At 41.9% G+C, this 20,438-nt stretch overlaps 1 protein-coding gene across 28 annotated transcripts in view; it reads left to right on the top strand.

Moving 5' to 3' along the window:
* IKZF2 (IKAROS family zinc finger 2) overlaps window positions 1-20,438 on the top strand; it is a 116,240-nt gene that overhangs the window by 57,453 nt on the left and 38,349 nt on the right. For 23 of the 28 annotated variants that reach the window (XM_083841560.1, XM_083841559.1, XM_083841573.1 and 20 more), the window contains 2 exons: window positions 1,096-1,362; window positions 11,589-11,756. In XM_083841560.1, coding sequence (XP_083697686.1) covers window positions 1,096-1,362; window positions 11,589-11,756 — 435 coding nt within the window. The remainder of the gene's footprint in view (window positions 1-1,095; window positions 1,363-11,588; window positions 11,757-20,438) is intronic. The other 5 variants (XM_083841556.1, XM_083841577.1, XM_083841576.1 and 2 more) reach the window with 2 other exon arrangements.

The following is a 20,438-nucleotide window of genomic DNA, read 5'->3' on the forward strand; positions in this document are numbered from 1 at the left end:
ATCCCCTGCTGCCATCGGCTAATGGCCTTAGCACCGAGGTCAGAGGCTGCTTAGGTACGAAGGCTGAATCACCTCCTTTTTAAACCCCTCAGCAGGATCAAGGCTTATGGAAAGTGGCATGTGGGCTTGCCTTCTGGCTGGCGGTGCGGATGGAGAGTGTGACTGTGGGGCAGGCCTTTCGGCAGTTTCCACCAACTGTGGAAATGTTGAAACGTGGGTGGCTGGGGGGTTAAAATACCCCTGCACTGAGGCCCCCTGCTTAAAAAAAAGCGTGATACACTTATTTTCATTCAAGACTTGCTGATCCCACGAGCTCTTGCTAATTCTAGGAGACTTGCCCTGTGACCTGAGGATCACAGAAATCAGCAGGGGGCCCATGGGCCTGACCAGGCAGACAAGAAAGGTCTTGAATTGCACTTAATTTTACAGATATAAGTAAGCTAGCAGTGTACGTCTCGCTTCAGACCTGTTTGCCTTGGCAATGTCCCACTTAGGTGAATCAGAAGATGGTGGCAGAAAAGCACTCAAGGCTCCTGTGGCGATGCTCTCCCCTCCGTCAGGAGACGTGCCTGTGCAGGCAGGGTGCTGTGGAGATTACTGCCACAGCCCTGTTCCCTCAGGTCCCTGCATTTTGAACAATCCTGTCTGCAAAGTGTGCTCGTTTCTGTTAGCTGTGGCTTTGGGAAGGTTGGGGCTCGCTGCCCTAACTCGGGGCAGGAGGCATCTGGCTCCGTCCTACCCATGTGCTTGGGTCCCTCGAAGGGAAGGGGGGCTCCTGTGTTTCACCTTGAGCAGCAGGAGGTCAGTTTTTAAGCCTGCCATGTCTCTGCAGCTTCTGGAAGGTCTCTGGTTCGCTCCATGTCTTAGTTTCTAAGCTGGAAAATAGGGATAGAAAACCAGGAATTAAATTTCTTGAGAAAAGATTCAGTCGCAACTTGTGCTACTGTTACCACCGCAAAGCCTTCGTGTTGCTTTGATTCTTCAGCCTCTGCTTTAGTATTGGTAATAGTAGCAACTTTCCATACTAGCAATTGGGAACTTAGAAAGTACGCGTTTTTAATGTTTTGTTTTGTTTTGTTTTTGTTTTTATTTCAGCAAATTCAGTAAAGCTAGAAATGCAAAGTGATGAGGAATCTGACAGAAAGCCTCTGAGTCAGGAAGATGAGGTCAGGGCTCATGATGAAGGAAGCAGCCTGGAAGAGCCCCTCACAGAGAATAACGAGATGGCGGATAACAGAAAGATCCAGGAGCTATCGAGCGAGGGAGGAATCCGGCTTCCGAATGGTAAACTGAAATGTGACGTCTGTGGCATGGTTTGCATTGGGCCCAATGTGCTAATGGTACATAAAAGGAGCCACACTGGTAAGCAGCTGAAAGAAAATCTGATGACTGCCCGTGGCGTCTGATGTTGATGTTACCTGACAACTCTTCTCTCTTCCCTTTTCATTCAGGGGTAGCAGGTGGCTGGGGAGGGGAAAGGTGGGCTTGGTTGTTTCGGTTCTCCCTCTGCTCCTCAGATGCTGATGATTACATGTCACTGGCAAGCATGGTGCTTCCTGATGTTGGTTTCCAGCCTTTGTTTCTTAAAAATGCAACGCAAGTCTCGAAATCAGTCTTCTTACTGTTCTTAACTGGGGGAATATGGCAAGAATAATTCTCCAGCATGGGGTGTGTGTGTGTGTGTTCATGTGTGCAAGGTTGTTGATCCTTTACAGAGAGTCTCGGAGAGCTTTCCCTTGGAACTGCTCACAGTTGGACGAGGCCAGCAGCTTGGGGGACACACGCCTCCTGCACGAGGGGCTGGGCTTGCTGCTGGGTGACCTGGCCAAACCCAGGCTTAGCAAACCCATGGGGTGAACACATTACCTCATGCTGGAATGCTGATCCTGGGGCTGGGGTGGGCTTGCTGCTCATCGGGTGACAGCTCCAGCAGGGAAACCTCACTTGAACCGCTCTCAAGGGCTAGTGCTTCCTCCTCCCGACCATACAGATAGCATTTTTGTGGCATCTTTCAATGCATGCATTCTCCTTTTGTTTATTTTTATTATTAGTGCTGCTATTGTTTGGAAATCAAAACATCTTACTAGGCGTAAGGATTTGAGAAGTCAAGTGGCAGATGAAAACCTTTGCCATGTGCTGATTGAGTGGGTCTTTGGGACCAAACGATGGGCCCTCGAGTTCCAAACAGGGAGTTCTGGAGGAGTTTTGGGCTAATCCAGCAAACTGGGGTGCCCAGAGGCTGATACACAATCACCTCTGCTGTTGCTGCTCAGGAGGGAGCAACAGCTACCTCTGACAGGACAGAAGTGCAGGCGTTGCCGAAAGACAGCACTTTGGGTCTGGTGGAATCTGCCTGGCCAGAGCCTTTAATGCAAAAAAGCACTTACACATGCTTCAACTGCATAAAAAGACATGCTTAAGTCACCTGAAGTGCTATAATATATGCTTAAATTGAGACCCACGCTTAAAACCTGCTTAACCTTAGCAAGATTTTACATTGGAGCCTCGGGGGGTGTTTGTTCTCCATGTTTTTGTGGACAAACTGCAAGATTTTTTTGATTTTTTTTTTTTTTTTTTTAATCTCTCCCTACTGTTATTTAACGGGGTGAGTGGCTCCCACTGTAACTGCAAGATATCTGCCAGGATATAAAAAGAAAAGTGGGGTTTTAAGGTAGAGTAGGAGAAGACTTTGTCTAATCCCTTTGTAAACCTGGTAGTTTGCAGTCAAGTAGTGTGTGCTTGGTGGGAAAGAAATCAATAGAATTTCTGTACGGAGGAATAATAAATATATATTACATAGTTAATGCCCTGTATATAAGCTGTATTGATAATAACTTAACATAAATGTATAATGCAAAGCATTGCAGTATCGTTTATGATGCAGTCATGATTTTAGACAGCAATTACGACAGGGGAAACGCATTAGCTGTAGGAACGAAATCTTGATTAACAATTTGACGTGCTATTACTAGGAAAGGGGGAGGGAGCAGAGAAGGCAGCAGACTGAGTCTCCAGCTTTCAACCTCCTGAAAAGTTTTCATTGGCGCTCGCATCTATCTGAGCATATGTATTGTAGGTGCATCAGAGTCCACGTATTTGAACTTGAACAGATAAATTAGGCCTACTAAATTTAGATTTAGGTACTTAATTAAATAGTCTGTGTTTTTTGGAGATAGCTTGCACATCTTTAAATACTGCCGAGCTGCCTTTTCATTTTAAAGAAAACAAGCAAGTTCTAAATGAGTAGGACAAAATGTCATCTGGGTGCAGGCGATGACCACTAGAGATGAGTGAATTGATAGGAGTTGCATAACCAGGAGCTTTTTCCTTCTGCTGGTACTTCACTGAGCCATGACTTTTCCCATCTGAGCAGAGGAGCTCTGGTGCACTGCTCTGTACAGATGATCTCAAGCTTTATAGAAGCAGCGTTCCTTTCCGTGTGCAGCCTGGTGCTCTACTCGCAGTAAACCAGTTGGCAAATTTTGCGGGGGATTTTTTTTTCCCCCGCTTTGTTTGTTTGTTTTTTAATACATGCTGCTACTTCAATGTCCACAACAGAAGGAGAAGCTTGCTTGGATTTCCACATCCTTGATTTTAAGGAGTATTTTTAACCTACTGGTATCTCTCTCTTAAAGTGCAGTATTTTAAAATATATCGCCACTTCCTCAGCAGTTGGGCTAAACGGGCTGACCCCAGCTCTGGAATGAGCCCTGACCTGTGGGCAGTCTGGTTTTGCAGCCCAGGGGAGAATGGTGGAGGGAAGGGAGGTTGTCCCTGGTGAGTGGAAACTGATGATATTCTTTATCAGCTAATGCAACTGGCATGTAAATCCGTACCTCTGAAGCCAGTTCATATGTGTCTTGGGAGCTGGATCCCGCCTCACTCTCCTCTTTATCGGTGCTCAGCCGAAGCACGGTCTGGCCAGTTGTTTGTACTGGCAAAAACCGAAGTCCTTTTCCCTTCCCCAAAAGCCTGACAGCATTCTATGTAAATCACCCAAAATGCTGTGGTCACGGTAGAGGTTGTAATTTGCATGTATGCTGGGACGAGAGTGTGGCTTCCTTACACCAGGGACTGAGGCTTTGTGAAAAGCTGTGCCATATGGCTTTGGCTGTGTTGCACACATAAAGGGAGATGGTTTTCTGCAGACGTTATTCATCTGTTACTGAGGAGCAGTTGTCTTTCCCCTGCCACATTATGATAGTTCAGTCAAACACATCTAGGGATGGAAAAAATAACCTCTGCCACGGGTAAGGTCAAAACAGATGAGTTCAGTGTCCCATCTTTCATCCTCATGTGCTGGAGCATCCATTCCCCTGATGTCTGTGGCCACCACTTCCCATAATAGAGCCAGGGATTTCCCATTCATCCTTCGAAGCATTGGGCATGTGGTGCAGGGGATGCTGTGCTCCCCGGCCCCTCCGCAGCGGAGCTGCTCACCTGCTAGCACAGAACACAACATTTCTCTGAAACGCTGACAATTCAGGTGAAGCGTTTGGGTAATCTGCGTGGCCATCAGCAGAAGGCCTTTCTATTTATTTGTCATCGTTGACAGAAAATAAATAAAGTGCTCGATGTGGGAATTGTGTGATGCACTTGCTGCTTTAGGGAGCTGGGTAACTCCACACCCCCTTCCTCACGTGCTCGTGTTGGAAAAACAGCAAGTGTCAGGTTCGATTTACTTTCCTCCTCTCCCATACTATCTATACTATCTCCTTTTGGTCCAGTTTTCATACTCCACAGCAAATGCCCCAGGTTGCAGCATCTTTATCAGTTTTTTGTTAGTGCAGGAGGCGAGGAGTCAGTAATATTGCCACTGGATACTCCGGGGGCTTGTGCTGGGGCATGTTGAGGAACGGGGAGAGGAAGAAGCTCAGTTCAATAATCCAATTTGTCCGAGGTAATGAAAAGGAACGCTGAAGACTTCTCGCCTCTTTAGGCTTTCTACTAGTGGGTCTGAATTAAAATTTCCTCATTTTTGGTAAAGCAGAAACTATTTACTGTTATAGCCATACTGTGAGAGGTAAGCTCCACATGTTGCACTGTCAATAGGGATTTTTCTCCACGATAACATCCAGTCCTTTCCTGAGTCCACTGCTGGATTTGGAAACACCTCTTATTTCTAAGAGGGGGTTGGGACCATCCTTATTGTTGAAAGATTTGGGAGTGGTAGACACCCAGAGGATAAGGGATTTGCTGTGCTGATGCAGCAGGACAGCCGCTGTGCCCCAAGCCTTGGGGAGAGGACTTGGGGTGCTGGGTATGATGCAGCAGGCACAGGTGGTAGCTCTCACCATGCTCTCCGTTTTGGCTGCCGTTGTGTTACTTTTAAGCTTTTGTGGGGTGCTAACCGCAGGAAGATCTCTGATTTTTGCTTGCTTTCCACATGCATTTCAGGACCATCAAGTCAGTGAAACTGGATTAGTTACGTGCCAATGAGGAACACCTCCAGGTTCTACTTTAACATCCATCGTGTTATAATCAAACATATGCAACACTGGAACTCTAAATTAAAAATAATTTTTAAAAAAATCACGTAAAATTTTAAGTCACTATCAATAATGAGGAAAAACCCAGTCATACCTTTCAGTATCAAAAACCTTTTTGCCTAAAGCAGCTAACCAGGAACAAATTTAAACAAATGGTCGTATTAACACCTTACGATTAACTCCCTTAAACTGACTAATGCTTCTAGTCGAAAAGTTTTATTGGCTTTAATTTGTGATTTGTAGCCTACTGCATGCTCCTACCTCTTGCAGTATGAATCGTTGGCACTGAATCAAAAATAATAGGGCCAGATTTCTTAATGTAATATTTTCTACTTAAATTCCTAAATGAATAATCTAACTTTTCTTAAAGTCTCATTTTGTACTTAGGCATAAGAAAGAAGAGCTTAGGTTTCTGAAATTTCTCTCCTCATAAGGATGTGTTTTACTTGCAGTACTTGGTAGCTGAACACTTTGGATATTTTTGCCCATTCACTTAAAGGATTTTTCTCCCTTCAGAATGCGGTCATAAATTTGTGTACAGAGGACACCTGGAAATCACCCAAGATTTCCCAAGAATTTTTCCTGAGAGATTCATCACTACTATTTTATAATAAATTGCCCTATCTGGAAGCAGTTTTTTCCCCAACAACAACAACAAAAACTTAGTAAAATCACTGATTGCAAGTGAGGTACAGACTGTGAAGTGACTCTAAAAGAAGAGTAAGTAAGTATTTAGACAAGACAGTCCCCAGAATAACAAACACAGAAATGGAGCAAAGTCTGGTGCTCTGTATTTCACTTGGGTGAAGGCACGATGCAACTCATTGCCTGCCAGGGTGTTAGCAGTGCAACTAATTTTTCATTTGTGCTCCTGGGACAGAGCATAATCATAGCAGATGCAGCATGTGAAGAAATGTTTCCTTTTACCAGAATATGAACAAAAAAATCTACTACGGAACAGTGAAAATTATTGCTGTTAGTATTAGCAAATATTTAAATACTTTCTCATGGCAGCATGTGCATAGTAATGTTGCTTTAAGAGATTAAAAGAAAATAAATTCCTGTCTTACAGGTACCTAAGTTATACTTTGTGTATCAAAAATACATGCCAAAAAGAAAGGACCGAGATCTTAGGTATATATTTAACTAGGACAGATGTGAAATGTAGTCCCATTGGACCTGGTTCTTATATTTATAAAGACTTTATCCTGGCTTTCATATGTATTGTGACGAGTCTTTAAAAACAGTGTTTTTTAAAAGTGTAATTAAAACATTCATAGGAAAGAGCTTGCGCACTGCTGTGAAAGTAAACAGGCCGCTCTTCTAACAAAAAATTTGTATACTAATGTGTATTAGTCTGTGAGTCACTCTATTTGATTTCAAAGGAACAGAAGTTATCAGGTGAGGGTTATGAAAATCCAAGTCTTCTTCCTTGGGAGGTCTGTGTGTTTGAAAAACACATGATCCAGGAAATTGGTGGTTCACTTTCCCACATTTTACCTTTTAAAGGTTTAAGCTGTAGAAAGCACAACAGGACACCTCTGATGCAGGAAACAATTCATTTAAAATGGAGCTAACTTCAAATATTTTCTCTTAGGAGAGTTACAAGTTTTTTTGTGCAGATTTTGCCAACTACCTGTGATAGTCGCATTAGAAGTGTTAGAACGGTTTTGGACGCTCTTTGTCCTCGCTTCGATTTCTGTTTTGATACAGAAAATGTCACTGGTGTATTTTGCAGCCGTACGAAATTCAGAGAAGGCTAACTCATACTGAAACTTCTACGCAGCACTTCCGTGCTGAGGCGGTAAAGGAGAATCAATGTACAGGGAAGCTTCCAATTAAGCAGAAAAAGGGGTTGGTTTGCTTTTTGAAATAACATTTGACATATACATGGTAAAATATGGCAGCTATTAATAGGAAGTTAATGAGTTCATTCGCCTGGTTTCAGGTTGTATCAGCTAGAAAGCACATGTAGCTTTTGCCGTGAAGTCTCCAGCCAGGAGCCATATATTAAAGATGCTTACCAAAGGACCATGTCTTACTAATAACCCCGACTCTATCTGTCCACGTCATTTTTCATCTCAGTATTTGTTTACACAACAGCAAGCCAACTTGTGTACTTTAGACACTAGTATATCTAAAGAGCAGTGATATTTCATTATAATTTTTTTTTGGAGAAGAAATAGCTATAATGGATGCATGTTAAGCAATGCACTGTGAAGTTTCATCAGTATTTTACTGTAACTTAGATGTAAGTATGTGAAATCATACCTGTTAATTAATACTTTAACTACAAAATGATAAACTCCCTTGGGTTTTGTTCTGTTTTTCTTTTTAATTATCAGCACTGCTTCCTGGCACAAGCCCCTCTTCCTAAGCCTTTAGGAAAGGTAATACTTGGCAGCTCTGCCTTACCTTGCCTTGTCCATTCCTGAAGTAGCTTTAGATAATTAAATTCTCTGTGCAGGAGAAAAGGGCTTTTTAGGCATTCTTGGTTTTGTCTGACTTAAGGTCTTAAATCTGGAACTGGAAAGGAAACATCTTTTTTTCTTCGGTTAGCTGTTCTTCTCAGTGTCGCAACTTAGTCTCTTTTAATCACTAAGGTTTGAGATTTTTTTTCTGCCATTTTAGCTTTAAAAGAGAAAAAAGATTTAGTAATGTAACAGTAGACTAAAAATATTTTGCACTCAGGTAGTTTCCAGTGTTAAAAAGCAAAAAGCTCATTTAGTTACATTTCAGTACATGCCCTTCTTAGGAGTTCTTATTTTAATAAATCAGTACAAGTTTATAGAGTCAAAAGGCAAGTACTAGATAGCTATAAATGGTGAAACATACACCGTGCTTATAATTGTCCATAGCCTCTTGTAGTCATGCATGCAGTCTGTTTAATAGGTCTGTAGTTTCTAGTACGTCTGTGCTGCAGTCACCCCTAAGGACTGGAAAATACCTTAAACACAGTCAGGGGGTGCAAAAGAGAGAGGAAATGTATTTAGGTGAATATTTTTCATGAGTCAAGAGTTTTTAAAGTGGGCGGTGGAGCTGCCCAGACCAGCGTCAGATAGGTTATCCCATGCATCATGCAGTGCCCGTGGAGGCTTGGGGCAGTGGAATCGGAGTGACCCTACTGCACCAAGATCTCCTGCTGCACAAACCAACACCTTGGGGAGACCAGATTGCTGCTGTCTGATCCTAGACTTACAGCTCTACCTAAATCTGGTTTGATAATCCTTCATAAAGGATGTGCTTTTATTATTATTAACTGAATCTGGGAATATAGCAGAGTTATTATCAGTGGACGTTTAGTTAGAAATATGATCAATTTTCAGCTTATGAATAAAAAAACCTTTTTACACAAGTGTAAGGGAACTGAATAAGGATGCCAGGATTTTTTTTTAATGTATTTATTTTTTATTAGGAAGTAATAATAATGCTGGAGAACTGCTTACAGATGTACTAGGAGAAAGCAGCAGGAAAAATAAGGAGCAGTCTTCGTAAGGCAGTGAAGTGATGACAGTTGGTTTACTGCTTATCTGAAGTGGGCATCGGACAGGAGTGTTCTTGGAAAGGCAGCAAAATCTTATTACTCAGTTTTTACTTTTTTGGGGCACCCTTCTATTGGGTAATTGTGTCTAAGATTAACTGTACTAAATGTAAAAGCTGCTACTTGACAGCATGAATGACTGAAATTAATGGTCATCCCAGAAGCCTGCAGTTTAATCAAGGAGCAGAAAATAAGTGGTTGGCCAAAAGTACAATAAACAGATCAAAGCAGTTATTTACTCAGAATTAAGCCAATAAGGAAAATGAATTCATGCTGGTTTAAAATAGATTATTGAAGGTTATTGAAGGTAAAACGTGCTATTGTAGCAGACTGTGTATGTGGCAAGAAAGGAACAGGCTATTGGTGACTTTGTGAAGGATGTTCTTGTGTCATCTTTGCCACTGAGCTGTAGTGCAGTGGTTATTTGAATTCCTCACTGAAGGCTTTCAGCACCTCCTTCAGCTGCCTGCTTACTGAGGAATAATAATACCTGCTCTTACATGGCCTCCAAGAATATCAAAGATCAGTTGGGTAAAACACATTAACAGCATAGCTTTAAATGCAGCAGGAGGAAAAGGCAAGTCTTTAGACTTGGTAAGAAACCTGCTGCAGCCTTTAATGTTGTCATCCTGAAACTGAAGCTATCATTCCTGAGAAATGTGTCAAAGGAAGGGGTTTTGCCTGTTTTCTCAGACAGTGAAAGCAAAACAGAAAAGAAAAAGAAAAAACACGTTTGTCTACTGCAATCTCTTTACATATCTATGTTATGGACATCTTAAATGATATAACAGAAGATAATGGCTAATCAGATCCTTTAAGTGTATTGTGGGAGTTTAAAAGGGAAACCACAAACTCTTTATCAATTCCAATGAGCTCGTGTTCTGTATATTGGAAGAAAAGCTTTATGCTGAGATTTTTTTAAATTATTATTATTACTCCATAATATTCTTGGCAAGAATGTAGGAACCTTAGCATTTTCTGCAGTGCGTCTGCAGTGGTTTCAGGTGTAGTTTCTAGCTCGCACACATGAAATGAAGTTGCAGAGGGTTGGTATGTATGTGGCACACCTACCTCTGGTGCACTCCTTGCAGGACCACACCACTGCGGTGGTTTAAACCACTGCAAAGAATTGCTAGAGGACATCTCTAAGAGCTCTCTTCATCCTTCTGTTTCCATTTGAATCAAAAGGCAGATGCTGGAGTTTACACTAGACACGTGAACTACTTTGATAAAAACATAGCATTATTTTTGTACAGCAAGGGAGTAACCATTTTAAGGCAATTGAAAAAAGGTTTGGAGAGATGCGACAGGTCACAGAGCATGTTTATTTTTCATGAGAACTGTGCTTCAGGCCGGTGAATTCAACCTCAAAGTCCCACCAGGATTTGACCGAGGCTCCATAATAAGTGATGTACTGAAAAAAATGAATGAAAAAATGGATTTCTGCTTACATCTGAAATCTGATGTTCAAGACCTTGTTGAACTGGGGCCCTGGTTGGTGAAGTGATTTCAGCATTGAAAGCCTAGCTTCAGTAAAGCACTTGGGCAAATAGCAAACATGAGTATATACTTGGGCCCTGTTGATTTGCACTGCACCCAGTGAGATATAAGTAGGTGATTACAGCTGACTGGGGGCCTAAGGGTCTGAGACGGACCCGAGTGGCCTCAGCAAACATTGACATAGAGTATGATTTTAATAATACTTTACAAAACCTGTGTCAGCTTGTATGTTTTTTCCTCTTTAAATTAAGAAATAAAAATAAAAAATGGATGCTCATGGACCCAATCCCCACTGTCAAGGGCAAATATGAATGATTAACATCAACTTAATCTCTGTGTGTGTGTGTGTGTGTGTGAGAATGTTTGGGGAGAAGGGAGCAGGTAAGGGGTAGAGTTTCTGTTAAAACTACTAATTTTTTTTTCACCTAGCAAGTCTTTTCCATTAGTTTTACTTCAGACACTAGTTTGCTTATTTCTCAGTTTAATGGTGTGAGATTTTTTTGTTTGCTACTTCCCAAAGCTTGTGGGCCTGATCCTCACTTGCATTAATTCTCCTCATGCTACTCCAGCAAGGGAAAACAGCCTTTAAGAGGGGATGTCAATTTAACTGTAATGCAAGCGAAAGATTTGGTTTGAAGCAAAGACCTTAATATCTGTCCAGGTCAAATTGTCATGATGAGTTCTGAATACTCATCTAGATCAGACCGATACTAAAAATAAGGGGAAAACCATAGCGATAAACACCACAAAACCCCAGTCATGGGTCTAAATTTTGAGCAGAGCTCATCATTTACGAAGGATGAAACTTCTGAGGTGGAGAACTTGAGGAAAATCAGGCTCTGCAGCACTTCGAGTGCTGCAGCATTACGGGGAGAGCCCCGAGACAGTGCTGGAGGCTCTGCCCGTTGTAGGGCCGCAAGATGGTGGTGGCGGGAGTCAAGGTGGTGGTGGAGGGAGCAGGCCTGGGTGAGGAGGCGCTGTTACACAGGGTGAGGTGACGGGCTCCCTGCACTTCTAGCATTTCTTGACAGCTTTCTCCCTTCCATTTTCCCTTCCAGGTGAACGCCCCTTCCACTGTAACCAATGTGGAGCTTCTTTTACCCAGAAGGGGAACCTGCTGAGGCACATCAAGTTACACTCTGGGGAGAAACCGTTCAAATGTCCCTTCTGCAGCTATGCCTGCCGACGGAGGGACGCCCTCACAGGACACCTCAGGACGCACTCTGGTGAGCCCACCGTGTCGTTTCTATCCTGTTGTTTCCTTTCTCCTTACTGTTGAAGGTTGTGAAAATAACTGTATGTTCCTGGTGGCTCTGTACCTGCCTCTTCAGAGAGCATAGCTCTGAACCTTGGAAAAGCCTCGATGTGAATCAGTGAAGTTGTGGTTCGGCCACACCTCTCCTTTTGTGTAACTGAGCTCCTCTGCTGATGCTATCGCATTTCCCTTTGAACGTCTCCTTGGGTGTATCCAGACTTGGCTGGCAGATTGTTCTGACACTCCGGGCCCCAAAGTGGCTGTGAAATTCCAAAGATCGCTGAGAGTGGATTTGTGCTTTTGGAAGTCTGCTCTGCAGTTCGTACCCATTTCTTCATCTAATAAATGCCATATGCTGGTAGAGTTCATACTTGTTCATCTTTCAAAATCCTCCTAATTGCATTTTTAGTTCGGTTATTTCTCGCTGTGAAGTCCTAATTCGTGGCAGGCACAGCGCTTACCCTAGAGCAGAAGGTGGGGAAGAGAGACTGGGTTTTCCTTGCCATGAGTCTCCTTGGTATAGTTTTTTGATGGGATCTAAAAAAATACCTGTCACATAATTGCATGTTAGTAAAGACATTGGTAGCCTGCATGGTCAGGATTGGGGGTGTTTCTGGTCTCTGTATGCTACCCCAAGGTGGGCTGCATTCTGCCTGCTTACTCATTTGTGTAGGACTCTTGAAAGATCTTAGCTTGCTGTGTTTCTTTCTTTCCTAGGATGTTCAACTTTTATGTCCAGACCATTAATAGGGGACTATGTTTTTCATTGTTGAATGAGCAGAGATAATTGGACTGGTTAGAAGTGACAGGATTACAGATGAACTTTTTTTTAAGGTGTTAGCAAATGTGTGACTACTGAAACACGGTGGTTGAAGTGCAGCTGCAGGCAGAAACTGCATGTGAAAATGTCATTGTGGAGCTTCCTGACTCTTCATACACATTTCTTCTAAGGGTCAGCCTCACTTCAGTGGAGCTTTCTGTTTTACGAGCATTAAATTGGTTTTAGGATCCAGAGTTGTCTTTACATTTCTGAGAATCATAAACGATAAGCTAGTAACTTTCTCCAGGTAGACTTCTTCTCCAGGTAGACTTCAGAGTATGCAGGAGGCTGCATTACTGCAAACATCCTTCTGACAGAAAACATGAATGTGAGTGCAAACGTGGGACTAGGCTGAAGGAGCATTGCCTGAGAGCTGTCAGCTGAGAGGATTTGATCTGAAAGTTAGAAGGGAAGACGTCTCTGTGGAACAGTGAGTTGTAATTTTCGCACATCTGACCATAACTGTAGTTTCAACTTGAAATTTAGTAAAAAAGAGAACACGATAAAAATATTCACAATTAAATTAAAAAGGGAATCGTGACATAAAATAACCCACATTACAAAACATGAACGTTGTGGTTGAGGATTGTTTTCATATTATGAATATAGATTTTTTGTTACCTAGATACAGCCATTGATAGCAATTTTTCACTCTTCCTGTGTGAAAAGTGCATGGCTGATCTTTCTGCTTTTTGCATGAGGATGAAACACAGTTAAGGTGTGGGATTTTCAGAAGGCATCTAAGCTGCTTTGTCATACAAGTCCCCCTGGAGCTCCTTCCCTAACTGATGTAGCTGTGCTGATTTGTTGATTTTGTTTTATTTCAATGGAGAGAGTCATCGCTCTAAGTTATAACTGTTTTGACCAGAAGCCCAGGAGGATTTCAGCTCCCACAGTACTCTCCAAGACAATTCTTAGTGTATCACTCGTAGATGAAGAGTTTAAAAACCTGGGATATTACCCCCAAACCTACAGCCACCTATACAAAGGTGAAATACCAGGCCAACGTGAGCATGGACGTTAAGGTGTCTGTCCATCCCTGACACGTAGGTTGGTTGGTTTTATGTCCACATCTGTGAACCTGCTTCATGGAGATGTATAGATGTTCCCTAGGGTTTTATACTATTTTCTATCAGTGTACTATGCAAATACTTTCTGCTTTAATAAAACACACATCAGAGTCTGGCAGGTAAATCTTGAAGACCAGAGCAAAACATAGTAAACTTCATTGAATATGTACATCTGCTATTTCTGACCAGAAAAGAGGGTATCAGGTAGAAAAACTATTAAAAGGGTGAGAACTGTTTTGAAATATGAGACTTCAGTCCAGTTTTAATCTGGTACATTTATGTCTGAATTGAGGTGAGTCTGAATATGTTTTTATATTTATAAAAGGAAAGCTCTTTAGATCAGATACTTAGCTAATATAGATTGTAATTACATCTCCTAAGCAAGGCAAGTAGCGTTATTTTGCACTAGCTGAGAATCTGGCACATGATTACATAAATGCAAGACTAATTTAATTTTTTGTTGTATGTCCCTTTCCACTTTGAGAGTGCTATTAATAATAATAAAAAAAAAAATCAAGAATGTTTTAAACTGCTCATTCTTTACGTAAGGTAGAATATACAAGAAAGGAATTGAAGAATTTTTTTTGTCTTTTTTTCTGCCAGCTAGTTTGATCTGTGAATTTGAAAGCACTTTGTTTGTGTCACCACTTAGTCAGTTACACTCTCTCAGTACTGCCAGTTAGTCAATTTTTCCTGTGCTTAGTGCAGAGTTTTCATACAGTGAGACAGGGAAGGTGAAAAACTAAGGAAATGTAATTGTGGAGAGAAATTAGCGGAAACATCTTGGAGAGATTTGAAATAGCTGAAACTACTATTAGCTTAAGAAAAAAAATAATTTGACAGCTTTTTCTTTTTTTGCTATAGAGGGATTTTTTGCTCATGCCGTTTAATACTATTTCCTACTTATTTCAGGTGTTTCTAAGCATCATAATCCACATTTTGCCTACCTTTGTCATACAGAATAGTATCTTTCTATGTAAGTGTTCCCAGGATGAGTGGTTAGCAAAATATTACTTTGCATCTGTAATGCTGCTGCTGTTTAACCCTAAATAATTAAGGACTTATCTTGCAGTTATTTACTCCTGCGATTATTTACCTTTTACTGACATATGCAGTTCTGATGAACTTTGTGTCTATATTTTCCTCCCACATGCAGCTTCTTTGATTTCAGCAATATAATGATGCCTTCAGGACGTCAGCGGGATAATGCCTGGGGAGAGATTCATGCAGAGAATTACACTAAGAGTGGGCTTGAGCCTGGAGGTACTGACAGGAATTTCAGATGTTGTTTTCAGAATTAACTCTGTAGCTCCACAACACAGATGATATTGGAGAGGTGCCTGAGTGGGCTTCCAGGACGTGAGTCTAAGGACAGGCTGTAGAGGGCAGGGGCAAAAGCTGATAGCCCCTTTGTGCAGGGTTTGTGTCACCAGACAGCAGGCATTGGCTTCACCTTGCCTCACGTCTGCTCTTTTAGATAAAAATATCCAGGCAAAGCCACTATCCTGATGGAAGTCACAAAATACCTGCCATCTCACCCTGAGACGTGCCCATACCCTCCATCATCTCTAGAACTGCACAACTGAACAAAGGCAGATAGAACACAAATGAGACAAATTCTGCTGTAGGCAGCTAAAGAACAAAATACAAATTTTAAGGAGGACAGTTGTTCTGACAGATAGATCTGATGGTTAAAGCACCTAGGTGTTGACCTCTGTGCTTTGAAAGATGTGACGTGCAACCTGATGCTCCTTTATCCTGAAAAGCCAGGCATCCTCAAGAGGCCACGTACAATTATCAATTACATTTTGACGTGAATTTCTCATGTCTAAAATGGAGCCAAGTCAGCCTTTCCCTCCTAATGCTATTGTAAACAGAGACGCTTTGATAGTTATGAAAAAAGTCAAGGCTGCAATGATGAGCAATCCAGAAAAGCCCATCGAAAACAGTGCATTAGTTTTCAGAGCAGGGCTTGGGCAGTAAGCAGTAAATGAAGGATAGGATCACTTGCTAAGGGGAAAACAAAACACGGAATAGGTTTTCATTAAGTGGGATGCATCCATCCATCCTTTGCAATAAGCAAGGGTGGTCCTGTGCACAAATTATTTTGTGTTTTTTTGTAATTAAAAGACTGTGTCTCATCATGCATACGCAGACAGGCCAAATGAAGCCTTCTCAGGCATCCTTAATTCTGGAACTTCCTGATTTTTCTGTCTTTATCTTGGCAACCTCAATCACATTCCCTTACTGTGGGAGTAAGTGTTATTCATATATGAAAGCAGTTTTACTGTTTATTTTTTCCTAAAAACTGGGTAGTCAAATCATTATTTTTTTCCTGTCACAAAAGCTTTTCCTCACAATACATTTTAAAATTTTCTTCCAAGCTACTTCTTCTCTGTCTAGAAAATGATTTTTCCTTTTTCTGCTTTTAACAAATATTTGCTTTTTCTTCCCTCTCTTCTTCCTGCATTGCTGCTGCACTTTGTTACTGCCCAGCTCCTCAATAGCACTGAACTAATGGTATCACTTTATTTGCAAAAGAAAAGCAGTGAAGCATTTGTTTTGAAAAGCAAAGCTTAGGCAAAATCTCCCAAAAGCACAATCTTAGAAAACTATGTACAGTGCACAAGACGTGCCTAATTAAAAAGGTAAATGCCCTGTATATGGAAAGGTAATTGAGTAACTCTTTTTACATTTCTTGTTTTGCAGTTCTCATCTATAAGGGCTTTCTTCTCAGCTCCTTGTGTTGTAGCGAGCCGTGTGAGGTGTCCTATATGCCTGCAATTGCATGGCTTGTGTCAGCAGAACCTTTTTTTAAGGGATTGGAGCACTGATATTCATGCATGTGGCTGCTTAGAGGCAGAAGGAACCTGGTTCTTAATTATTATGAAGCGCCTGACCCAATAGGTGTTTGAGAGCGACATCCCACCTGTGCGTGTTTCAGTCCAGCTAAAGAATTGGATGAACAAGCCCAGTGCTGAAAAACTGTTGTGCTTGAGGCACTGCCTGGCAAAAGCCAGTGAAAATTACTGAAAGAATGGCAAAGGTGGCTATTGAGAATTGTAAAATTCTATGTTTAAAATTGCTTTTTTCATCTTAAAAAGACTTGTATCACTGTTAACACCTCCGCTCTCAAAAGACCCAGGTAAAGTCAGTATCTATTCTGTAACCATATTTTTGATGATGAGAACATCATAATTACAACAGTCTTGGGACCTGAAATTCTCATTATACTCGGAGCTGGACTGACTCAAGCACATCATGAATGGGGAAAAAATTTAAATGTGATCAAGAAGGATACTATCTGAAAAATGAAACAAGTATGTGAAGGGGTGGAGGCGATATTTTGCATACAAATCCCAGTTGTGCAAATAGGCTAGCAAACAGCATCTTTGCTTAGATGTGATGAGCCAGTGGGCATTTATTCTGTTGATCCAATACTTAGAGCTCTATTTAATCAGGCAGAGCTGCTCTTCCTTTCAGGTTTTCTTACACTGCTTCAGTTAAACTCGGTGGAATTAATCTCGTCACAAAATCATTTGGTTATTTTCTTATCAGACTCCATGTTCTAAACTGCTATTAGCATGTGCACAATACTGAAGCAGCTCTGCTTTCTCATTAAAGCCTCCAGTACCTAGAGGCCTTCAGTCTGTGTTGTAGTCTCTGAAGTCTTTAGTATTCTCCTTTCCATGTTGTTTATATGTGCAACACTGGAAAGTGAGAAGATCAAAATATATACAAGGGTAGGAGATTGGTATGCAAGGTCTTTCATACCCTAGGCACCCTCCTTTGAAGCTTAATCTTCTGCAGAAGCAACTTGTATCCCATGCTTCACTAAATCTGAGGCTGATCCTTGAAGTGGGGAGGTCATTTTCACCTCCGGAGCACTACTTGTACCAGTATCAGTATAAGCTATATGAAAAGATCATCTTTTATGAGCTCAGAATTATCTTAGTGTAGAAGCTTGGTTATGGTAAGCCTTTTCTACAGAGTGTAATTATCAATGAGAAACTCTCTTTGATTTCAAGATGCTGTAAGACCATGCTCTTTCCAGAAAAAGTACATTTGGACTTTGTGTTCAGGAGGAACTACTAAAAAGATAAGGTTCCACCCAAAGCAAGAAACGTTCACTTTTTGCTAGTCAGACCTTTAAAAGTCTTGAAATTCCATAAAGATTCCCTCTTATCTGCAACAGTTATGAATCAATCTTTGGCTGTTCAACCCAAGAGACCTGTTTCCTGCAGATAAGACAGAAATAGGAGAAGTGGTCATGGCAAGCAAAGGTGAACGTGCTGTATACCGGCATTATGAATCTCTCTTAGCAGTGGGTATCAGCTTTTCTCCCCCCTTTTTTTTTCTCCCCAGGGTGTGCAATTGAGCTGACAGGGGAACAGATGCTGTACAGCTCCCTGCTTCTTCCGTCTGTAAGCAGGGGATGCCCTGTTCCTGTAGCGCTTCAGGGCTGCTTGTAAATTGACTGGATAAAGAAAGGCTCACCCCCCTACTAGTGATGAGACACACCAGTACCATGGGGATATTCTCTTTCCACGTGCCAGTTCACAGTAAGATTACTAGATGCTAAGATTTATTGTGTCTGTGAGACGAGTCTTGTGCCTCCTGGTATATCTTGGTGGAGCATGGCCGTGCTAGGTCTCTGCCACCTGCAGGTTTCCCAGCAAGCCCTCCCTTTTTCAGCAGAAAGAAGCAGGGAGAGAAGGTCTGGAGAGAAGTTCCCCTGTCTCCTCCTGTCACTGATCAAGTTTCCTCTCCTTAATGAGCCAGGGTTGCAGAGTTGTACATGTGGTGTCAGGACCTGTAAGTCTCTGGACCCTTAGCAAGGAAGAGTTTACTGTGAAGGTACGAGGTCGTGCACCCCAAATTGGAGAAGAAAATGGAGTATTAATGTTCCCAGAGTTTCAGGTTCACCATGACGGAAATTTCCTAGGGCAGATTTCTGTTCTGTGGTGTGACAGGATGCTCACAAGGAGGGGACTGCGTGTCCTTTGCCCTTCTTTTCAGAATTCCTGAACCTTCTGTCAGTGTAGTCAGAAGGTTGGACAGCACCACAGTATTTGGGGGTATCAAGGTCCTTGTTTAGACATCTTCAGCACAGTGTAAGATTCACATGGCATCATCCCTCATTAATTTCAATTTGTTCCTTCTTCATGTGTAGCACCAGTGCCAAGACGCAAGTGTGTGTTTGGTACAGGACTGCTGATGTCCAGTTTTCTGCCTGTTTTCTGTCTCCCCTCTGTGCTAGCAGTTCACATCCTTCTGGTGGGACAGGCCAGCTTTTGTGTGCGCTGGAGAGAAAATGGACGCTTCTCCACTGCTGAGTGATGCCAGTCTTTATATCAGTCATCTTGCTTTGCAGCAGCAAATGTGATGGTGACTTTCTCTTTCCTCTGGGCCTTGATTGTGCCACGACATTGTATGTGGGATTTCACTAGCACCAAAAAGGCAGATGAACATGATAAGGCTTCTGATTATAGAGCAGCAGTGCTAAGCAGCACGCCTAACCTGTTCTTTAAACATCCAGGGAGGCTGTGTTTCTGTTGCCTCCCTAGGGAGACAATTCCACTTCCCATCTGCTTTTTATAGCTATGACTCTCATCCTTATACTTAACCTAAACTATCCTTTCTTCTGCTGCAGATTATTGCTCTTACTAACACCGTCTTCTGTGACTGAGTAATTCCTGTACTCAGTTTATACTGTGACAGCATTTATAGTCTACAGTCATCTGTCCAGTATTGATTCTGTTCTAGACTGTCTTTATTTTTCTAATCCTCTCATCTTTTTTTATTACTAATTTTGATTATTTTTTTTGCTACTCATTTGTGAGGGACCTAAATTGTGAAGTCATTTTCCTCTTGGGGAAACAAAGACGAGTACAAATGCAGACCCCTTAACCTCATCTCTGCCTCAGCTGCCTATCAGTGAAATCAAAATAAGAGAACTTCTCAACCTTGTCGTGATGGGGAGAGGGCAGGATGCACGAGCGATTGCAAGGCTCAGGCATATTGCTGCAATGAAGGTCATGTAAGTACATAGCAGAGTACTCCAGCGCTGCTGGCGCCCCTGCTGCATAGCATTGCGTATTATCTCCTTAGTTTTACGTATCCTTTGTTCAATAGTGAAATGAGATAATTACAAAGTGGAAGGAATAATAACTTTGTATTGTTACCGTAACCACTGAGGTATTATACCCTGATACCTGCGTGATTATCTTAGACACAATAGTAAGGTGATTATTAATAATACTAAAGGACTTACTACTTAGCCTGCAATTTTTGCGTCTTGTTTCCTTTATGAACCCTATCTATTTCATCAGCCCAAAGCCTGTGTGAAGTGGGTATGTGTTGTTGCCTCTCTTTTCAATGATGGGAAAATGAAATAGGAAAAAGCCCTAGGAGACCCAATTTGCAAAATCAGGTATCTAAGCACTGAGGTAGCTTAATTTAGATTACTTGTCTTTCTGTACCAGCACTGCTATGGACAGGCTGTCAGGTGAGGGTCTAATAGCTGAGATGTTTAAAGATAGGTAGTCCCTTAGTTCCTCTAAGCTCAACCTACAGAGGCCTCTTTTGGACCTTGTTTTCCCTGTCAGCAGGGATTATTACACAAATTCTATATTTGTAGGCTCAGATTGGCGTCTGGATACCAAACTGGAATTGAAGGTACAGCCGTAAATGCAGGCATTGCACAGCCAGCCTCCAGACCTCCTCTGGGAGCTGGGTGTCTCACGGCACTGTAATACCCATG

Source organism: Anser anser (genome assembly GCF_964211835.1).
Source record: "Anser anser genome assembly, chromosome: 6".
NCBI classification, from domain to species: Eukaryota; Metazoa; Chordata; class Aves; order Anseriformes; family Anatidae; genus Anser; species Anser anser.